Below are 15316 nucleotides of genomic sequence, written 5' to 3' on the forward strand. Positions count from 1 at the left end.
TTCCCAAAAATATAGGAGGAATTCAATTGAATTCGAAGGTAATTAGAGTGCAGTTTCTCTGTATATAAATGGTGCAGTTGAATGCTCATTTTGCTCTTGGAGAAACATTTAAATGTACGTTTATTCTTTCTACTTATTTCAAACATTCTCCTGTTTCAAAAGAAAAAAACAATCAATGTCAACTGATCGAACCTGTGTGGCTGTGTGCTAGCAGCAAATGAGGGAAATGATATATCGTACACCATTTGAAGTTATCATCTTGTGTTCTATAAAATTAGACAATGAAACACTAGACAACTTATTCTAGGTATCTTCAAAATATCACACATGAAGAACAAAAGAGCACCCATACGAGAATCGTATAAGCCCATTGCACTGAAGAACCAATCGACAACGGGGACCAGCTAAAACCAACAAGCCATCGCCGGTCGGCTTGAGCAATGAACTGTTCAAGAGCTTTTTCGCCATGATCGCATGTATGTGATCATCCTCTTTTGTTTAATTGTAGTAATACACTTCTTAAAGAGAAAACTAATACCACCACATAGCTGAATAACTTTTATGCAATTTCTTATCACCATTAATTATTCATCAGTGATCTAAAGCCAAAAGTCACCATAATAATAGGCAAATACACGTGTATAGAACTACAACTTCTATGTATTTGTGGAATCAGCAGCAAGATACATGAAACTAGAAAAGCTTAACAAAGCTACAAACCTTTTTTTAGCAGCAAGATACAAACCTTTCCTTTCAAGTGTGTGTGATAACTAAGGAACTAAGTCGAACTGAATTCTTTTTTTACTCTCTAGGCCTGCAGTATGTAGAGTTCTTGCTTAGCTATCAAGAAGCTACCGATGGAATTCCCTGGTTCCATGATAAATTGCTCATAAAAGGTTCCCACGCGCTTCCTGGCAACATCGGGTGGTGCTTCTTGGATGCTGGGCATTCCTTGCGCTTGAACACCATCTCCACATATAAGGAAGTGGTTGCCGAGGATAAATGATCCTGATGCCCGAATTGCAACTCCATCTTGCTCATGTGGACGACATTGAAGTTTTTCCACCACATGAACAATTTTCTCTTGTGGACGATGCCCGGCCAATTTTCTCCTTATGTCTGATAGAGTTGTAAATATATCATTTTGCCCAACGTAATCCTTTCCAGAGAAGCTGACAAGGAGTGAAACAAGTCCTCAGTGCTTTTAAATCTTGTTGATGGACATGAAAAGTTACACCAATATTTCATAATAGGACAAGGTAAACAATACATGAAGATAGAATATAATCAATAGCACAAGCATGTCTCTATGGCTGCAAACATCGCCTAAATCAACTTGTTTTTGAATGAACTAGTACATTGTTCATTGACTAGGGGATTTCAAAATGAGTGGAGTACCTACATCATTCCCATTCTGTAGTCGTTCAAAGCTTCAAATTAGAAATATTTGTACTTTGCATGAGACTCATCTACAAATCTCAAGTTTAGGGTATATGAGCAGAAGACGTTCTAGCATACATAAAGATAAAATTTGGCATTACAGATTTGGACTTTTACTATCATGGATAGGGTAAATTGCCTTAACGTTTATCTATGAAGGACTTAGGTTCGAGAGAGTAGTTAACTTGCAGAAATATGCCATGCATAAAATTATAGCAGTGTAAGAAAAAACTACCGTGGTGCCACCTTTCATGATATTCATAAATGCTATGCCCAAATCCATCTTTGTAGGAGTAACACTCCAATAAAGGAAGACAGTTATTTCAACTCACAGAAGATGCTTAAGATCTGTTGGGTTAATTTGATGATGCACATATATATCTATCTAAAAAAAGTGCATCGTGTGGGTAAACCTGTATATTTATACTAATAAAAATATCAAGGATAAGAAATGGGAGTTTAAAAAATCCAATTTTCAGAAGGAACCGGCATATAACTTTGTTTTCACCGACTGATAATACCCTGTCATCGATTCTACTAATAATGGATGGTGCAAAGTCTATATGAAATTTGGTAAATAGATATGGGGACTGGGGAGTATGCAATAAGTGCATATGCCAACTAAACTGAACATACTACGCATTAGACAATGATGGATATGAAAATAAGAATTTATTATGGAGAATAACTACAAAGCAAAAGATCTAAATGAAATTTTTGAAGAATACCTGAAGCTAGAGTTTTCAGTATAAAATGTTCTCATATGTTGCCAAAGCTCATCAGTCCCATCAAAAAGTAAGTAGTAGTGCACAGAAAGCATCTGCCAAATTTGCAAATAAATCATCATAAAAAATAAGCTGACATTTTGCAATCAAACCTTGATTTAGAAAAGCTAAACAAAAGATGGTTCTATAGGCTATCAACATCCTATGTGTCTATATAAAGAATGAGCAAGGACATTTCATAGATGTACAAAAAGGCTTCCACGCAGCAGGATAATGGATTATCCAATACAATCCATCAAGTAGAAACATTCAATACCATATTGTCAGCCAGGTCAAATCTCCAGCTTATGGACTAATAATGAGAACCCAAGAAAAATTTGAATTTTTTAAGAGGTCAATGAACTTACATCAGCTATTTCTTTCAGCTTCTGAGTTGGATCAAAAACACTTCGAACATATTCCCGTAAATTCACACCAGCATTCTCATACTTTCTGATGAATGGATGTGATAAAAGCTGGAAAACAGAACACAATCAGCATGTAAACTTTTGTCAATCAAGATAAATATGCACACCTCTTGTGAGACCTTAATACTGTTACTACCACCTTGAATAATCTAAACGTGAGAAATATAAAGTCTTTTCTTTTCTGATTTATCTGAGAATTTTATTTCAGCACTCGTGTAGGCGGAATTAAAGAGTGATATGTAAAAGCTTATGCCTTTTAAAGTGCAGAAAATCATGAATTTAGTTTAAAGGAATACCAATATAGCAGCATTCATCAAACTAAATGAATAAATTTTAGAATTTGCACATCAAAGTATGAAAGCAAACAAACAAAACAAAAAGAACTCTTGTCAGACCAAAAAGAACACAACGTGAGAACTGAAGAATTTTCAGTTTATAATATATGTTAATGAAATTCACACCTGTTTTCAAAGACAACTCTGCATGCTTATCTAGAAAGTAATAAATTCCAAAACATGTTTCGAAAGACAAAAGATAAAAGATACAAAAAAAAATCCATTCACATTTTATGTTTCAATTAGTGGAGATTACTAGATTTTGCAAATATACCAAATTCACTGAAGTTCATCTCTAGATATTGATTTACATTCTTACATTTTCTATCTTAATAAACTATGTCTTTTCAAATGAATTTCATTTCATTTTAGCTTTTCTTCCTTCAGTAAAACTTGAAGAGGTTTCAACAAAAATTACAATTCTTGTTCCAAATTCATTATGTAAATATAAGCATTAGGAAATAACACGAATCAAATCTTCAAGAACGTAATCAATCTCTTGACAATAAAAACAATCATACTTTGAGATCTCTCACAGAGAGGTGCCTTGAGATTGAGCTCCTGAAAGAGTAAAAATAAAACTTGCATTTTTTTTTAAAGAAGCCAAATGAAAAGATATGTCAGATAGCACAAATGATAGTTATTGAACATTGTACTATTGCGTAACAACAAAAATATACAGAATAAATAAAAACTCTTCATGCCACTTAAAACATACAATCACATCCACCTCAACCAATATGTTGAATATTAGCTTCTCGGGGAAAAAATGTTGGTAATAGTCCATATCAAAGATAAAAATATCTAAATAATAGTCTTGGATATATGTGAAACCTGGATAGCTAGATCATTAAACTATTCTTAAAACTTCCATGTTAATGTGGAGCTTTTTTGATGAGGCATCAACAAGCCATGCTTGCGCCTGGGTCAACTAGTAACGACCCATGGAAGTTTATTTTGAAAAATTACTAAAAATAAAAAAAATCAGAATAAATATTAATAAAATTGATAATTTTATCAAATATTATTAGAATATTTAATATTTATATACAAGGTTAATATTTTACAAAAGAAAAAAGGCTTGGCTAGACTTGATCAGTAGACCCCACCAAGCCCAATCTCATGTCGGGCTGTCCTTGCTTGAGCCTATAGGTCGTCGCCCCCACATTCGGCACAAACCTGCTTCTAGTGTTGTGCTTTGGGTGACCCGACTTGTTTGGATTGAAGTCGGGCTAAACACAACACTAAATATGCCAAGTCGGAGCACCAATAGTTTGGCCAAATTTACACCTCTATTGCCATGGTACTAAAGATAACTATTTATACAAACTCACAAACAAGAACAATATCATGCAAGAAGAATTTTGTTACTTTTAAAACAAACCCAAACAAAATTAAAAATAAACTAAAAACAATCAAAGAAAGAAATAGATTATACCTACCTAAATGACTCAATCAAATTAAGCACTGAAACAACTTCAAATTATGAAGCAACCATCTAATAAAACTTCTACCAAATCTTGCTTATACTCCTAAAAAAGCAATTACCATCTTCAAAGACACCTTAAATACCTATAATCTAAATTTTAAAAATTAGATTCCTTGTTTGCCTTATATTTATACTTGTGTGCTTAGGATTTATTTTAAATTTTGTCGTGTCCTTTTCTCTTCCATTTCTCCTCTTCTCACTGTGAAACCCTGTCACATTTGCCACAGAATAGAAAAAACAAATTACACTGTCAAAACCACAACTTGATGTCCACCCCACTTTTCATAAAATTCTATGGCAATGAGCCACTTAAAAAACTAGAAAAGCAGTTGGGGGCAATAACTGAATAACTTGTTATTGTTTTCTCTTTAATTCTCTGATTTATGCAAATTATATGGATGCTAAATTATCAATGAACAATTGACAACCACTGAAGTTTGACCGGCTTATTTACGTCATAATGTCATTGTACAATACTAGAGAATGATTGCTTTGTGGGAGTCAATATGCCATGACATAAGTACCTTTTTGCATCTCTATGAAACTGAGAAGATATAATATATTAAAGCACTTAAAGTGATTCAAAAACAAAATATAAGGTTTTCTTGCCTGCTCGGCTGTTGGTCTTGCATCAGCATCCTTTTGAAGACAAGCATCGACAAATGAGCAAAATTCTGGTGAAAATGAATCCCTTGGAGGTGTGGGTGAAGGATCATACAAGATCTACAAAGACATAAGAATATAAGACAGGAAAGAGATATACAAGCTTCAGCAAAATCCATCACCAAAAGGCACAAACATATCCTTGCTGATTTTGCACAAATTGTAAGCATGTCCTTGCTAGTAAGCCCACTACAGGTGTAATAAATGAAAATTGAGGTTTCTAAGCATCTATTGTTTCCTTTAAAACAAGTAAAAATTCCATGCCTTTACAAACATACTATTTTGCATATATCCTACTAAATTTTAATTTTGCAAATATATCACTGTAAAATTTAAAATATTGAATATATACCATTAGAGTGTTTTTTTCTTGAAATAGTATTAAAATGGTTATAATTGATAATATTGCCATTTAGCTTTAAACAGTATATGAGGTGCATTTGATCATTTATCTATATATTTACTAAATTTTTCTTCAATATTTGAAAAGGCATTTGAATATTTTAGGAGGGCATTGAATATGAAAAATATGATTAAAATGAAATAAAATGCAAAATAAAGATAGGGAGAAAAGAGAAAAACAATTTTTAAAAATATATAATAACAATGTTTTGGGGATATAATTTTATCCAAATATTATTAACTTAAGTTTAATTTAAACCAATGGTATTTATGAGAGATTTGTAGATTAACAATGATATACATGCAATATCAAATTTTGCAAAGGTGTGTATACTTCTTCAATGTGTTGAAAGGATGTGTATATTCACCCCTTCAAAGAAAGTCTAAAACTTTGCCAAAGTAATATTTTAAAGAAACTACAGGCATAATACTAATGATATGAACTTGCAAAGCGCTCAATGGCAGAATAAGGTCCCTATAGGCCACCACAAAAAATGATAGAACTTAACATACTGATTGTTATTGACATATTGCATTATCTCAATTCATATATACAAGCTATTTCTATGTTATTTCTTTTAAACCTAGGACTAAGAAGGCTATTGATTTTAATAAAGTGGAAGTTGTCAGGTAGCTCAACTGGCTAAGTGTCCCCGTTGTCTCATGTTAATCCCTTTCCTCACTCAATCTTCAACATCCATTTCATGTACTATTATTCTTTCTCCCAAAAACCATGTTTTAATTCAACTGAATATATTTTATTTACTATAAGTATTTTCAACACTATATTTTAAATTTTTAATCAAAAAACTAACATTGTAAGCAAGGTTTAAAATATCGAGCCGTGCCGGAGTTTCGGTCCCGGACCGGAACGATACAGTTTCGGTACCGTATCGTACCGTGCCGGTATAGTTTCGGTATTTTTAAAATATAAAATATATTAATTAAAATTAAAAATTTAATATAAATATTTAAAAATAAAAAATAAATTTTTTGATAATTTTATAGGATTTAATAAAGCCTATTTAAATTACCACACATTATAATTTTGAACTATAGCTAGGAATTGATTATCAAAATCCAATTAATACCTAAGTTAAAAAAAAAAAAAAAAAAAAAAAGATCGCGACGCGCGGCGGCTGCGCGGAGTGTCGCGGGGCTCCGTCGGCGTCGCCGGCCCCGGGCGGCGCCTCCGGCGGCGTCGCCGGCCCCGGGCGGAGCCTCTGGCGGCGTCGCCGGCCCCAATTTTTCCCCGACCTCGGCACGCGCAGGCGAGATCGCGAGATCGCGACCCCGCCGCCGCGCCGGAGGTGTCGCGCGACCCCTCCGGCGAGGCCGACGGGGTCGCGCGACGAGCCGGAGGCCGCCGGAGTCGCGATGGCGGGTGCCGGGCCGTGCCGGTGCCGGTCGGCGGGCGGAACGAAAAATTTCGCCCGTTTCGACCGGCTCGGCACGAGATTTTAAACCCTGATTGTAAGTAATTAGAATTAAAAATTATTCATAGTTTGTCATTACCCATAAACTTGCCTTTAGTAATATATTTTTTATATATTATTATAGAATTTATCAATTAAATTTTGTGAAAATCAAATTCATATTTAGATATTAAGCAATTCTTAATATTGAATTAATTATATTTCATGGAATCCAATTTGCAAATTGTCACTTTCTGAAAAAATAATAATAATCAAATATAATTAAAATTATAAAAAAAAAAATAACCAAAGGATGTTCAACCAATTTCAAATTTAGATTACACTAAAATAATAATATATTAATTCTTGTATCATTTTAAATAAATTTTAATTTATTTTTAATTTTGTATCATTTTGTAATTTAAATTTTAAAATTAAAATTATTTTTAATTTTGATTTACTATTATCATAATTATGTAATTTATTATTTGATTTTATAGAATTAGCAATTGTATTCATATGCGCAAAGTGTGAAGAACATAAAAAAAGTAATTTGATAAATGATAAGCATGAGGAAAAATGAAGTAGAAAAGAGAAAATGAAATTGAACTGACCTGAAGCATTAGATTTGCAGGCCCTTCATTTGCACTGTATGGGAATTTTCCACTACCACATTCAAGGATGGTTAATCCAAGGCTCCAAATGTCTGCAGCGAAGGAATAGGTCTCATTTCGTATTCTCTCAGGTGACATGTATGTGACTGTTCCCACAAAAGTAGCACACTGGGAAAGAAACAACAGATATTTTATGTTTATTCTCTTCTCAAGCTCCATCCACAGTAGTAAGAGAGGAACAAGACAGTTGTTTCTTGTTTCAAAGAATCAAACAATGTCAAAAACGTAACAATAATATGCATCAATGCTGCACAGATAACATACCATAGCCACTGAATTATCTAAACCAGCACTGACACCAAAGTCTGTGACCTTTGTCTCCCCTTTGAGGCTTACAAGCAAATTGGCTGGCTTTATATCTCTATGCACCAAACGTCTTACTCCGTGCAAGTAGTTTAGACTCTAAAGTGGAAACATCTAGAAGATGAACACAATTGCTGAAACACAAAAATAATAAATAATAAAACAACAGTTGAAACAAGTGATCCTTACATCCAACAATTTTTTAACCATGCACGAAAGGACATCCTCAGGAATAACTTTCTGAAATTTCAATATATCTGCAAATGAACCTCCGTCAACATACTCCAGAGCAATGCTGATTTGTCCAGACTCAGGCGTATAAAATGCTCCATGAAATTCAACTAGACCAGGGTAATTTGATGCTTCACATAAGGTCCGAATCTCATTAAGTAGTTGTTGCCTTTTCTCCTTCAAAATCACAGAAAACATCTATAAACCAAACATGATGTGTGCAATACAGCATCTCCCAGATCCATTCATTTTGCCGAAAATAAAAATAAAAAATATCATAGTTTAAAAAGTAGCCTGGTGCATGAAGCTCCTGTCAATGCAGGGTCTCGAGGATGAATCGGACCATATTAAGTCTATTATATGTAGCCTTATCCTGCATTGCAAGAGGTTGTTTCCACGATTCAAATCCGTGACCATAAGATCACACGGCAGCAACTTTACCGATTGCGCCAAGACTCCCCCTTCATGTACAAGTATAGTTTACAAAATCAAAATCAGTGTTGGTATCAACTAGCCAAAAACCTAGATATCTTCCATATTGATCAGTCACTGAGATCAGAGTTGGAAGCAAAACAAAACCCATAAAATTTACAGTACAATCAAACCGTTTAGTTTATGAGAGAATATAAAATTTCAGAAAACCTAAAGACAATGTATAATTTACTAAATGCTAAGAACATTATATAGGAAGTTAAGAAAATAAAGTTAGATATTACCTTACCAAAAAAAAGTAATGATTTCCTGATAAATGCTAACCAAATCCATTTTTTCATGAATAAAATACAATCCTAATGATTTCATGCTGAATTCTAATTATGGAATTTGCTTTGTCATTTTTTTTTTACAGATGTTACAATTCTATCTCTATTTTCAATATAATTTTTTATTTGACGTTTAAGATAAACACATGATATCAAGGTACATAGTATTAAATTTTCAGTGATAAATTTTTTAAATTTAACAAAACTTCTTCAAATTATTAATATATATTTACTAATGAATCGTGTATAAAAATGTATAGCAACTGCCTCAATATTTTTCTATTTGATTATTGTGTAAAAGTATTAAATTATTACTCATAATATAATCAATAATAGAATCAATAACATTGGATTAAATAAAACTTTTCTAATTAGATCAAACAGAATATATAATTATCATGTTTATTGTTATTAAAAACACCAATAATTAAAAAAAATGATTAGTAGTTATTATCATTTTAGAATAATAAAATGTTGATTACAGTATGGTGTTTAACTATGATTTAAAAATCTGCTTATTAAATTGTCATGATAATATAATAAAAAAGAATTAATATTAAGTAACACTAAGATAGTTTTAAGTCAGTCTAATTACATTAAAATATATAATATAATAATAATTTGATACTAATAATCAGTTGCTAAAAAATAGGATAGCAAATTACTAGTTAGTAGTTATTTAACAGCTTAATATTAATCAAATTATAATTCATAATTAAACAATTATGATTACATATTAACACTAAGATATTTAAATGCAAGGTTTAAAATATCGAGCCGTGTCGAGATTTGTCCCGGACAACGGTTTCGGGTATCATACCGTCGGTATAGTTTCAGTATTTTTAAAATATAAAATATATTAATTAAAAATAAAAAATTTAATCTAAATATTTAAAAATAAAAATAATAAGATAATTTTAAGAGGTTTTAATTAAACCTATCTAAATTATCCCAACTAACTATAGGTAGGAGTTGATTATTAAAACCTAATGTTTAAAATCAACGTTTTAAAAAAAATCCGTGTGTGACCATGATGAGGCACCTGCGGACCGTGTGATCGGGGCATGCACGGCCCGCGCGACGCCTCCGAAGGAGTCGTCGGACTCGACCGACACCTCATCTCGGCCAGAATACTGTGTCGGTGCCGGTCCGCTAGCAGAACGAAAAATTTCACCAGTTTCGAACGCAATAGCTCGAGATTTCAATCTCTGCTTAAATGTACAATATTTTTATAGTAATCAGATGATTAATGACCTAATTAGATTTATGATTATTGAAATAGTAACTTATAAGTATAAACCTTAAAACTAATTTACTAAGACCTAGCCTAATTTCTTAACTTGCCTCACCACCACCATCACCATGCATGCCTCACCCACACAATCAGGTGCTCCTGCTTCTTGGGTTCGTCTTCATGATCCACAGATGTTCACATCTTTCTCACATGCCACTAAAACTAAACTCTGACATATCACCTTCAAAAGCTCGTCACTTCTTGGAGAAGCATGTTTTTCCCACTCATTGCTTCTCTGCTCACTCTGCCTATGCCCTACTGGAAGATCTTGATCAATTCCCACTGTAGATCTCTAATTTCAACCAATTCCTCTCAATTTAGGTGGCCAATTTATAATGTGTCCCTGCTCCCTAGTGTTTTCCGGGATAGCACCTGGCCTTGAGCAAGTTTACTGAAGATCCCAGTAGAATTTTGATCAGATTCCGCAGCTCGTAATCCAACTCCAAATTTGTATACAAGAGAATTTAGAAATTGAGATATGGCTTCTCAGGCACAGGTTTAGTTTGATGATTATTAAAAAAATAACGGATAAAAAACTCTAAATCAACATTAAGGCATTCAAGCATTTAAGTTCTGGTATGGTTAAAATCCTATATAGTAATCTTCAGCTGAAGGATATATAAACTTCTGTAAAGCAAAACTAATACATATTTATTGCACATCCAAGAAACATAAACAATGAGAAAAAAAATGGCAAACCTTTTCAAACACATTTATCCTCTTCAATGCCAGAATTCGATGAATTGGTACTTTAATAGCCCGCTGCACCACACTGCTAGCTCCACAACCTATGGTTCCAAAAACATGCATTTCATGAGAGGCACAGCAGTATGTCTTTTCACCAGTTTCAGTTTCACTTCCTATAACTGCTGGACGTTTTTGCAACCCTTGCTCATTAATATTGTAGACTCCATACGATCTGCTCAATAAGTTAACATTTCCATCATCCGAAACCTTCAGAAAACCAAGGTGAAAATTTTATTATACAAGTGAGAGAGTATGTAACATATGACCTAAATATAAAGTTCAATGAAAGATTGTCATGTGAGCCCACATGTCAGCAAAATGCCAACCCGAAGTTCAAATTTGGTAACATGAAATAGTTGATGAAATTGCAGAGAAAAACAATCTGAAGTTTCTACTAGGATATGACAAAGTATAGCCAAGTAATACGCAAAATTAAATGGGCATTTCAACTACTACGATAGAATTCCTTAGAAACATTCAAAAAGCTGCCCCCCATATATAACACAAAATTTAACATAAATCATCGACTAGAATTTCAATAAAATTCTATGTATGAAAAGAATAGACCATAGCTTGGTTACACTGGTAATTCACAACTAACTACAGAGTGCATGTTAGGGAATTCATTGCTGATGTCAAACTTCCAAAAAATTCTAGATTCTGAGACAGCAAAATCCAAGTGGTTGCATACCATACACTCGAGCTGGAGGGTGAGTTGGACTCAATCCAGACCATCCAGCCTAGTCTGAGCCCATTCTGGCTGCACAGAATGAGCCAACTGTATGGAGGAGGGGGGGGGGGGGGGGGGGGGGGGGGGGGGGGGGGGGGGGTGTGGTGGGGTGGGGGGGACTAATTTTATTATTAAGAAGATACTGTGGTGTGAATAAGGCAAAGTCAAGTCATAAGGCACCATGTGGGGTTCTGACTTCCCTTCAATGATTCCAGGAAGTTTGATTCTTCTTCCCTTTCAGCCTCCTACAGCACAATTAGAAGAAAGAACAAGGCTGTTGGGACAAACCAGTTACATTAATAGTTGAGACTTTTACGACCTATTACCCTTTGCCTTTTGAATTGATCCCAAATTGAGCACCTAACAGTGATCTAAAGCCCTTCCAAAAAATCTTCATGGCTGTAGACACCCCAAAACATGTTTTTGGGCTTCTTTCTATATCAGTCGTACCAACAAAAATATAGAAATGCAGTTGTCAAAGTATATTTATAAGTATGCTTCTACATTAACCAAATGCAAGCATTAATTTACATCCATTAAATTGATTTAATGTACGAGACAAAAGATAATCACCAACCTTATAATCATCAAGACATCGTTATCCCAATTATTTCGAATTGGTTTATAAATCTCAACCCTCTATTAAGCTATGCAAAACATTAAATTAGTAGTAATATCCAAATCAATTAATTTTTTTAATCACATTGACTCATGTTTCTTTTAGTTCCTCTACCCTTAAATCTTCCATTCTAATTGATTCAGCATTTCTAACTAGAGTAGTTATTGATTGTCGTTAAACAACTCTAGTCCATTTCCATCTATTTTCTCACATTTTAATACCTATTAGAACTTTTTTTATATGTTGTTTCCAACAGCCCAACATTCCAATCCATAAAATAAAGTGGATCATACCAACGAGACAAAATATAGATATGAAAGGATAACTAAAGAAGTAGATGATCAGCCAAATGACAATTTAGATAGGCTTGACATTCTATCTTTTGGTTTTCCACTTAAGCATGATCCAAAGATATTTATGAACACTCACCGAGTATGAGTCACAAGGATCAAGAGAGAGTGCAACTGAGGGAACATTTGCGGAGTCAAATAAGGGTTGCAACTTCCTTTTTAGCTCCTCCAAACCAGCCATATGAACTCCTTAAGCACTGGATGCACACGGTATTAAGAGAGACACAAAATTAAAAATCAGATAAAAGTTAAGTAACTCCAAAAAGAGAGGAGAAATTAAAGGAAAATAGGTAAACATAAAATATATTAACTAGATCATTTTAAGATGGATGTAAATATAAATCAAATAAATAAAGTTGACTAATATATAGGCTGGATGTTTCAGAAAGGGATAAAGTATTGAAGATAATAATGGATAAAATCTTTTAAATTGCAACCTCTCCAGGCTTTTCCCTCCTTTGATGCAACCAAAAAGAATTACAATTTCTACCAATGCAAAGTTCATACAAAGTAATTTTTTAACAACATTTTTTTGTCAAAATCTTTTGCACTGCCCACCACCACCTTCAACTAAGCTCAAGGTGGTGGTAATGGCGAAGCAGGTCTCCATGACTTGCAGTGCACCGATTCCAACTTGTTAAGCTGCATACTAGCATTCCAATAAGTGGAGCTGAAAAGGATGAAATCTTTTGGTTCAAGTATGATGAATTAATTTTGTGTATTTGTAACAGGTGGTTGATTAAGTGCCGTGATGACTTTTCAGTTTACATTAGCTTCCAAGTCGTGGTTTTATGTTTTCGTTCTCATGTTCCAAAAAGACTATGGCATCGTCAATGTTGTTGTGTTGTCAAAAGCCTGATATGTAAGAGGTAGGAGAAAAGAAACACGTCCAAATGATATACTATAATTATCTAAGATGTATGCAAACAATATATACATCGTCATCCAAAAATGCTATGGCGGTAGGATAAAGCCTTTCCCATACCTTAATCTCCAATACGCTGAACTAGAAGAGAAACCATAGATATAATCAAATTTGACCAGAAAGGACCTACCTCCCAAACCAGTAAGAAGAAACAATTGATCGGCAAACTAGGTTCGACCAGCCAAACTACACCAATCAATGCAACTGCAAGGGAGATCAGAAATGGTGAAGTAACCGCAACACCAGCCTAGATGGAGAAGGATCAAGACCTAGACAGCCAATGAAAAAGGATAACAAAAAAAAAACTCACCTCTAGCCACTGTCATCACAATAATATACCTAGATTGAAATCAATGCTTGGAGAACTCGGAGAAAAAAAAAGAAAAAAGAAGAAGAAGAAGCTCATCTCAATAATACCTAGATTGGAATATATGCTTGGAGAACTCGGAGATGAAAAGAAAAAAGAAGAACAATTCAACAACGAACTTGGAGAGGAAATTGTGGTTAATACTTTGGTACAGAAGCTGAGAAGGAAATTGAAATCTAACCTTGTATTCACCGCCTTTGATCTGCTTGACCAACAGTAGGAGTCCTCGTGGTTGTTCGCGCAGGAGGAGGCACTCGGACGGCAGAGCAGCGGACAGCGCTGAGGATGGACAATCGATGAGTTGAAGAGGAGTCCGCTTCCAATGAGTTGGCGCTGACGAGTCGAGCTTGTCTTATGCTTCGGTAAAGTTATTTGACATAAAAATGAAAACAATGGAAATAGAAAATAATAATAATAAAAGAAGCATACGTAGAACGTATTGTTAGGGATCTTACTTCAACTTATTAGCAAAAAATAATTTAAATTGTATCTCTTCTGCATTAATTGTGTGGTTATAATTATATCTCAATAAGACATTTTTTAATTCTAAATTACATTTTTTATTAAAATATAATTTTGCATTTATACGCTATTATTTTTTCATTTTCATAAGTAATATCGTTACGCTACCTTAATAGCATTCTTATATTTTGCATGTTTTTTACCACACCTGATAAAATATGTTATAAAGCTCTTATTTGACTTCATCACAAAATATGATTTGGCATCTAAAGTTTTTACATTTTAAATTAATGACGACTTGATAAATTTTAGAAAGCGCCTTGGCATCTAAATATATTTTTTTTAAATAATAACAACAAACTATTATGAAATTAATATATTATATTATTTTAAAATTTATGGGTAGTTACAGACCACTCACAAATCCGAGCACGTGATCATTTTAGTCGGTGAGGGTCCTCAGGCCACCAATAATTTTTTTCACAGGGGTAATAGTGCCACGGTAAGATATTCAAATTGTCACTTAGACATCTACAATTTAATCCCTAACTATGATATATTTATAGAAATTTTCTTTCAAATGAAAAGCGTAATCAAAGGATATGCTGGACTTCTGGACTGACTACTGCATGTACTTTCCTATTTATCCTGGTGGTCGGTGATCGGTCACTCCCGAGATAGCCAATGAAGTTAATTAGGATTTATCAAATTTTTTTTAGAATGTCAACTCAATATGTGTCTATTCCAAAAATATATTAGATTGGATTGGATCGAGTCAGATGGATTCATTATTTGAATTAATTCAATTCCATCATTATTTGAATTAATTCGATTCAGGTTATCTGAATTTAAGATCTAGATTTTTTTAATTAAATTAAATTTTATTTTAAAAATCAAAATATTTTATGTATATCAAT

General features: G+C 33.5%; 1 protein-coding gene across 2 annotated transcripts; it reads right to left on the bottom strand.

Moving 5' to 3' along the window:
• Nucleotides 1–672: 672 nt before the first annotated feature.
• On the bottom strand, nucleotides 673–14254 carry LOC141847310 (mitogen-activated protein kinase kinase 3). 2 transcript variants are annotated; one of them, XM_074735326.1, is made up of 10 exons: nucleotides 14119–14254; nucleotides 12725–12842; nucleotides 10899–11153; nucleotides 8103–8321; nucleotides 7875–8012; nucleotides 7551–7718; nucleotides 5066–5179; nucleotides 2573–2680; nucleotides 2169–2260; nucleotides 673–1172 (listed from the first exon to the last, which is right to left on the bottom strand). In XM_074735326.1, the coding sequence occupies exons 2-10, from the start codon at nucleotides 12824–12826 to the stop codon at nucleotides 809–811; spliced, it is 1560 nt and encodes a 519-aa protein (XP_074591427.1). In that variant the 5' UTR covers nucleotides 12827–12842; nucleotides 14119–14254; the 3' UTR covers nucleotides 673–808. The 2 variants fall into 2 exon arrangements, with proteins under 2 accessions (XP_074591427.1, XP_074591435.1); XM_074735334.1 differs by lacking the exon at nucleotides 14119–14254 and adding an exon at nucleotides 13988–14073.
• Between the last annotated feature and the right edge of the window lie 1062 nt (nucleotides 14255–15316).

The sequence above is a fragment of the Curcuma longa genome, chromosome 1 (genome assembly GCF_044706935.1).
Source record: "Curcuma longa cultivar G26 ecotype Majalengka, Jawa Barat chromosome 1, ITB_CL_G26_1.1, whole genome shotgun sequence".
NCBI lineage: Eukaryota > Viridiplantae > Streptophyta > Magnoliopsida > Zingiberales > Zingiberaceae > Curcuma > Curcuma longa.

Coding starts and splice junctions, on each gene's coding strand:
- LOC141847310 (XM_074735326.1), bottom strand. CDS start 12,826: ATGGCTGGTTTGGAGGAGCTAAAAAGGAAGTTGCAACCCTTATTTGAC. Junction 8,322..10,898: donor GGATAAATGTGTTTGAAAAG/GTTTGCCATTTT, acceptor GTGATTTTGAAG/GAGAAAAGGCAACAACTACT. Junction 7,719..7,874: donor TAGATAATTCAGTGGCTATG/GTATGTTATCTG, acceptor TTTCTTTCCCAG/TGTGCTACTTTTGTGGGAAC.